The sequence below is a fragment of the Populus alba genome, chromosome 4, assembly GCF_005239225.2.
Source record: "Populus alba chromosome 4, ASM523922v2, whole genome shotgun sequence".
In the NCBI taxonomy this organism is placed as follows: Eukaryota; Viridiplantae; Streptophyta; class Magnoliopsida; order Malpighiales; family Salicaceae; genus Populus; species Populus alba.
Window position 1 is genome coordinate 22,766,073 of NC_133287.1, and position 7,549 is coordinate 22,773,621.

Genomic DNA, 7,549 nt, shown 5'->3' on the forward strand with positions numbered 1-7,549 from the left:
CAGGTCCACACTACCTTGTGCTTAATTTTATCAAATAAATAGGAATTGTAAGATTCAAACTCGTCACCACTTGGTCATTAAGACTCTGATACCATATCAAAAAATCATCTCAACTCAATAGCTTACGCTGTTAAGTAAGGTCCCAAGATATTATTTATATTATTCTCTAACAATAACTTACACTAAATTCCGTTATCCTTTGCTCTCTGCTGGGTAAAGTTTTGGATGATAATTATAATATTCACAACTTAAAAGATTGGATACAGGACGCAGAAAAATGCTCATCATTTTACTCTCCTTTGATTAAAGTGAGAGGTCGAATGAAGAAGAATAGATCAATAAGTTCAACTGGCACAAGTCTAATTTCTATCATAATTAATGTAAGAGCACACAAGATTTTTTTCACCCAGAATACAAATGTTTTGATAACTATATTCACAAGTAGTTGACTCTTACAAATCTGATGCACCACACGCGGCAAACAACGCAAGAAAATATTGTAACACCCAGTACTGAAGCAACTTCTCGGCTTTCCCAGCTAAACAATGCTCATCATGGTTCTAGACTCAAGATAATGAAAGCTCTTCTTCCTTCAAGGATGGTGGAAACTCGTCCTGGCTTGCTTCCTCAAAACTAGCTGAAGTGGATTCTGCTATAGCATCGGGGTTTGAACCAGCAAGCTGCAAGATATTCTCAATCTCTTTCACCACTTCACCCATTGTTGGCCTGTCTCTTCCTTTCTCTTGTACATATTTCATTGCCAGATCCACCATCTTATCTAGACCTTTTGGCATGGTGTCTAAACGAATGCTTGGGTCAAGAAGTTCATGAAGGTTATATAGATCTTTTTTTCTATCCAATGAGCTACTTACCTCCGCTGCAAGGTATTTCCCTCGCTCCAAAGGCTTTCTTCCACTTACTAGTTCCAGCAACACAACTCCAAAGCCATAGACATCACTCTTCTCAGTCAAGAGCAGGGTCTTCTGATATTCTGGATCTATATAACCCTAAGCAGAAAATATAGTAATCTTGTCAATTGTAACCTTGATATTGGCTTTACTCATAGACCAGCAAGCGGCCTGCATATAATGAAACTAGATAATCTTAAATTCTTCAAGTTTTGGAGGTACTGACCATTGTCCCTTTAACTTGAGTGCTAGCAAGAATAAGCTCACTATTGTCCATAGGTTTGGAAAGACCAAAATCAGCAACTTTAGCATTTAAGCATTCATCCAGTAATATGTTAGCTGATTTTACGTCTCTGTGGATAATACGAGGGTTGACAAGCTCGTGCAAGTAGCAAGACCTCTCGCTGCACCATGAGCCACTTTAAGTCTCCTCCTCCAATCCAGCCAGATCCCGCTCAAACCTGCTTATATGAGAAGAGGATATATAATTGTGTAGACTTACTACAACTATAGAATGCGTGTGCTTATTTTCGGAAGAAAGGCACCAAAGGGTTGTCATGGAAAACTCAATGCTTGTAAGAGTATTGAAAGGTTCCATGTGCAATACCTGATAGGCTGTCCCTGAGACTACCATTGCGAACAAACTCATAAATTAGCATCTGTTCACCTCTCTCAAAAGCAAAACCCAACAAGGTTTTACAACATTTATGATGAACTCTCGATAAAACTTCTATCTCTGCGTTGAATTCATGCCCACCTTGCACCGATCCTTGTCGACATCGTTTGATGGCAATCAGTTGTCCAGTAGGAAGCATCCCTCTATAAACCTGTACACAAAAATGTTGAAAGGTTACTTTCAAATGCCAGCTCCTATCAATTCTTAAGGTTTGGTATTCCATGCGAGCTCAGAAGTTAGATAGTTTGAAGGCAAATTGTAACCAGCAACACCCACAATCATTGTTTATGCAAATGAAACCACCATGGAAGGACAGGAAAGGAGGGAGAGACTTGCCATTCCGTATCCCCCTGATCCAATATGATTGGCTTCCGAGAAATTATTCGTGCACTTCGTAATCTCATCGAAAGAGAAGCATCTGGCTCCCTTCAACTGAGGAACGCTGTCACTGTTCTTTAAATCCAAGTATGCTGCAATTTGGCAAAATGAAGAAAAAGAAATAAACACACAAATTTCAATGATGAATGGGAAAATATCAGGTCTAAAAACTAGAACCTCAAAGTACCAAAATGATTCTTCTGTTTCACTTGCTCTTTCTCTTCTCTTCTTATGACGATAAGCACATACCCCTGCAAGAAGCAATAGTAGCAGGAAAGAGGCTCCTCCAGCCGCAGCCCCAATGATCCTTCCAGTGCTTGATAACTCTTTTGATACCGTGGATTTTCCTGCATGACAAGGAGGGAGGGAGGGAGGAGGATGTATCATCAGAAGAAAGAAAGAACAATGCAAGCCAATCTCTCACTTGTGTATGAAATGTGTAAGTACCATCGAAGTATGGATATGCAGAACCCTTAAAATATGTAGGTCCAAAGATATCTGAATTCTCATAAGTCTGAAGGCTTAGCACAAATCCAATATAAGAAATCGTAGCTGTGTTAAAATGATTTTGGCCAGACGGAAACATAGATAAATTTGACTCAAGATACCCAAACGAATCCTTCGCTGGAAAATTTACTTCAACTGAATCCACAGGAAGTTGATGGGACTTGAAGGAACGCATCAGAGACTCTTCTTCCAGATGTACATAATAAGTTGAGTTTCTTGACTCTAAAAATGGAGGTTTGAAGACTAGTACTCCCCTGTATGGATACGAGCATTCGCAATTGGGACTGGAAATCTGATCTGAAATGCAGTGGAGGGGAACACATTTCTCTGGTAGCCTCTTATACGAATAATTGGCTCGAGGAACTGTGCAGTAATTTTTTGTTGCTTCTGGAGGCTCACAAACTGGGTTACCCACAAGTCTGCAAAATATAACACATCAAACACTCTTATGCAGGCAAGTTGTATAGCACATCTCCTCAGGATTTAACTTTTCCAACTACTATCACTGTCACATTTTAGCAGTCAAGTGGACAAAATTAAGGAAAAAAGAATTACACAGACATCTCAAAAGTTTGAAGATAATATAAAAACTTTTGTATGAAAAATGCCGTTAACGTTTGATATATATTGAAGGGATGAGTTTCTGTAATATCCAAAAAAAGGAGGAGGAGAATGCCTCTTACATTACATCCACGTTATTCCTCCGTTCTGGTGCTTCTGAATAGAATAAAATGCGATTGTTTCGCATATCAATGACTTTCAGTTGGCTGCTAGAGCTTGTTGCAATATCCAATGTGCCATTGAGCTGGTTGTTCCTTAGAATCCTGTAACCATTTGTGAATTTAGATATCCATCAGTTTCCATGAGATGAAAGAATCTATCAATATCCATGAAGTTGACTGCTACGGTATTAAAGAAACAAGGGGAATGATGCTCACAAAGTCTGTAAACCAGGAAGATCGAAGAGGGTAGGAGGAATCTGACCTTCAAGTCCAGTGTTTTCCATCATTCTGTTATTCACAGGAAGAGAAGAAGGCTTCACTATGTTGACAGCGTGAAAAATCATAAATTGTAAACTTTTATACACGGGAATGCATAGTCAATAAGAGGTTCCATGGACAAAAAAGTCTCTGTCAAAAAAACAATGACTGCTTCATTAACACTTACTATATACATGGAGACAATTATAATCTAGCATGTAAAGTCAAGATGCCTGAGCAAAATATTATTCTTATTGCAAAGTGGATGGTGGAAAGGGTTTGTGATTCTTGAAGGAAAAACAGTCTAGTTAAGGCTTCATTGAGTTGGTCGAGTGCGTGTGTGATAACAGAGAGAAAAGGAGGGAGGAAGGGAGACATACAGTGTTGTCAAAGCCCGTAAGTTTGAGAATGACAACGGAAAATCTGAAGCGTCAAAACTATTATTGCTCAGGTCCCTGGAGAAAATATTTTGGTCAGAGTAGGAATTTGGAGAAAAGTCGAATTGTATTTCATACTGAGATACCTAACAGAATGGAAATCTTACAAGTAACTGAGAGAAGCCATGCCAGTGAGATTAGGAACAGGCCCAGTAAAATTATTGTTGGACAAAATCCTGAAATTTATCAGCAAAAAGCACTCTTAACCGAGTGAAAATCCGCACAAAAGACATAAGAAACTAGCCAAACCATTGTGATATCTTTACTGGCAATGTCGTTTTCTGTATACTTACAACGTCGCCAACATTGGTAAGATTGTTGAGGTTTGAAGGGACAGGTCCAGTTAATGAGTTCCCTTCAAAACGTCTGCAACAAAGACAAGGCATTCAAATACAAACTAGATCAGTGTAGATTAATCACTTCAGTTTGTCATGTAGATGCTTACACAGCCTCCAAAGTGTGCACAAGTCCAAGGGTAGAAGGAATGCTTCCCGTGAGATTATTGTCATGCAAAAGCCTGCACAAAAGTAATTTATATAGAAATATTGTAAACCTTTATTAAAATTGATCAGCATATGGATTTATTGTATTCAGGTGGATAGTCTGATCGTGCCAAATGACTAGTCTGACAAAAAAAATCGTAACTTTCAATCTCACGTCTGATCTGAAAAGCATATACAAAACTTACACATGAATGAGAGTTATGTCTGATCTGAAAAGCTCTTTCGGGATTGTGCCTGAGAGCCGATTCCGTCCTAGATGACTGAATAATTTTCAGACCAGCATAAACAGATGTCAATAAAGCCGAAGCAAGAGAGAACACTAATCAGCACAAAGTGATTTGACATACAAGTGTAGTGCATTAACTAGCATATCAAGACCAGGTGTGTAGTTCCACTGGAGATAGGGATGGCTCCATCCAGCAGATTATTGAATAGATCCAGCACAATGAGTTTCGAAAGGTTTCCAATTGAATGTGGAATTGATCCAGTGAATCTATTAGAATTTCAGGTCTCTGCGGGAAATAGCAAGAGAGAGTCTCAGAAATGTTGCCAATAGAGCACATGTTTAGGTCCACAAGAAAACAATAAAACACTCACAGAGACTCCAGCAGCTGAAGAGACCCTATCAACTCAGGGATAGGGCCATAGAAACTACAACCACCCAACTTTCTGTAAGGGAAGAAAAGAAAATTCTGTCAGTTAATTAGAGGACTGGTCTCAGTTAATACTAACATTATATTATTCCCTTACAAAGTTTTTTAGCTTCTTCAAAATTCACAATTGATGGTGGAAGGCTACCGTTCAACCCCGTGTTGTACGATAGATCCCTATAACCAGACACTGTTAATGAGCAAGGAATCCTTGGAATGGAAAACAATCACTATGTTCATATATCAAGAAAAAAAAGATGAAAGCAGTTCTGGGAATGAGGCCTTTTCTCAATATGTGCCCAGTCTAGATATCTGAAAAGCCAAATAGTATCGTAGAACTACTTGTAGTTGGGATCATTTATTATGTGAAGTGAAAACTCAAGACTTACAGATACTCCAATTCTGATAAGGAGGAGATGTCTCCAGACAGCTCACCCATCAATCCCACAGCTGCCAACGTTCTGCAGTTGAAAATAGTCAGCTAATCTCGAAACTTGGAGAAGGAAGAAGGTACGAGGCTTAATTAACGTTAGAAAGCTGAACAACTGCCAATAACTTACATCGAAGTCACACGTGAATTGTTACATGAAATGCCTTCCCATTTGCCTCCACAGGGATCTGCACCCACCCAATTACGTGGTTGTGTTTTCCCAGGCATCCTTGAGAATACTCATTACTGTAACTGCATCAGGAATGGGGCAGATCAATAAAAAATTTCCATGATTCAATCACCGTCAGAATCATCTAGTTACATGGAGTATGGAGGATCCATTAAAGCTAGCAAAGATCTCTACTAAATCTAATCTAGCCTCGAACTTTAATGAGTGATTTTTGCCCAAGTGCAGGCAATTCAGAATATTCATTCTGCAGTTCATCTATAAAGTTAAGAACACCCTTAAGCACTTGATTCTGATTAGCATAAAAAGCTACATCCTGCATGACACATGGCTCAAAGACTCTTTGGAGTAAATGGGGAATATTAATTTAATTAAACTTTACAATCATCACCATGGGTCTGTGTATAAATCTGAAAGGAAGCAACCAGCAAAAACGTGAGAACTTTGGGACACATTTCTCGACAAAATTGCAAAGCTCTTTGTTATGAATGTTGCATAACTCCAAAACCCTTTAATAGCAGAAATGATATCGAGAAGTACAACTTTTAATATGATAAAACATGGAAGGAAGGTCTTTACATATCCCCATCTTTTACCTGTCTCAAAATTTCTATCGTGAAAGGACATGAATGGGACACTTTTGTTCGTATGAATCACATAGTAAATACAAAGACAATTGACCTCCCATCTCAAGTCATTTTCAAGTTTACAGTCAATAGAAGAACCCACCAAATGGATTATTTATGGATTAAGAGGACATAGTTAAATCCAAGAAGAGATTTGACAGAAAAGCTCATAATTTTTTCTATAAGTAGTCGTTCAAATTAGGCTCAAAAGATGCTCTTTCATTCAGTTTTGTTAATTTTTTATATTTCCAGTTTAATTTGGATTTTATGTTGTTATTTTATCCTAATTGATATAAGATTCTGATTTTTCAACTTTGTAAAAGTCCATTATTAACCTATTTAAGGAGTTGTGAGCTTCTCGAAGGAACAAATATATTAGAAAAAAATAATATTAAGCAATAAAACTCGAATAATTAAAGAATCTAATTGTTTGAGACTACCCTTTTCAGCTAAATTATATCTCTCTTTCTTCTTCCTTTCTTCCTATCTAGTTCAGCTGTGTGAAAAGTCAAGTTTCTTCTAAAAACTGTTCATTTTCTGAAGGCTTTTTTAGAAGAAGAATATGCTTAAATGTGCAGAGAAGATTATGAAGAAATTCTTGTATATATTTTATGTATTTCATCAATGCCGCAAACTTTGCTTTTATACACAATTTATGTAACTGATTCTGTTATTTTAGGAATTAAGATCATCTAATCCATCCACTAATGGAGGGTCATGATTCTTACACATGTACGAATGATTTGTAACAGTTTTGTAACAGTAAAAACTGATATAACTGCAATAACGGTTTTAACTGCCTTCTTAACTGTTTTAACATAATTTCTTCAATCTCTTCATCCTTCTTGCTACAGTCCACGTAGTCTTCTTCAAAGACTTCAATCACAAGTAATCAGCTTAGCTTTCAATAGCCTCTCCTAAGTTGTTTACTGATTTAACTCCAAGATTTAGTCTTAGTTTCTTGAATCTTTCTTTGGGTAGTGCCTTTGTGAAGATGTCTGCAAGTTGTTCTTCACTTTTGCAGAACTTGACATTAATTACTCCTTCTTGCAGAGCCTCTCTTATAAAATGATACTTCCTGTTTATGTGTCTTGTTCTTTGATGAAAAACTGGATTTTTGGCCATCAAAATTGCTGACATGTTATCACAGAATAAAGGTGTTGCTTCAGCTTGCATTTCCCCAAAATCATCAAGAACAAATCTTAACCAAATGGCTTGAGCAGTTGCTTCAGATCCTGAGACATACTCAGCTTCTGCAATTGACAAT

At 37.6% G+C, this 7,549-nt stretch overlaps 1 protein-coding gene and 1 pseudogene across 1 annotated transcript; both read right to left on the reverse strand.

The window, feature by feature from the left end:
- Positions 1-343: 343 nt before the first annotated feature.
- Positions 344-4,887, reverse strand: LOC118031157 (leucine-rich repeat receptor protein kinase HPCA1-like; annotated as a pseudogene).
- A 99-nt stretch (positions 4,888-4,986) lies between these two features.
- LOC140954259 (leucine-rich repeat receptor protein kinase HPCA1-like) lies at positions 4,987-6,316 on the reverse strand. Its single transcript, XM_073408502.1, has 5 exons — positions 6,039-6,316; positions 5,600-5,721; positions 5,429-5,500; positions 5,141-5,216; positions 4,987-5,058 (listed from the first exon to the last, which is right to left on the reverse strand). The coding sequence occupies exons 2-5, from the start codon at positions 5,695-5,697 to the stop codon at positions 5,041-5,043; spliced, it is 264 nt and encodes an 87-aa protein (XP_073264603.1). The 5' UTR covers positions 5,698-5,721; positions 6,039-6,316; the 3' UTR covers positions 4,987-5,040.
- Positions 6,317-7,549: the final 1,233 nt, after the last annotated feature.

What these genes read in the sequence shown, in the direction of transcription:
- LOC140954259 (XM_073408502.1), bottom strand. Translation starts at nt 5,697, where the DNA reads ATGCCTGGGAAAACACAACCACGTAATTGGGTGGGTGCAGATCCCTGT. An exon ending in AATTCACGTGTGACTTCGAT is followed by an intron (nt 5,501 to 5,599) that starts GTAAGTTATTGG and finishes TTTCAACTGCAG; the next exon opens with AACGTTGGCAGCTGTGGGAT. An exon ending in TTATCAGAATTGGAGTATCT is followed by an intron (nt 5,217 to 5,428) that starts GTAAGTCTTGAG and finishes GTCTGGTTATAG; the next exon opens with GGATCTATCGTACAACACGG.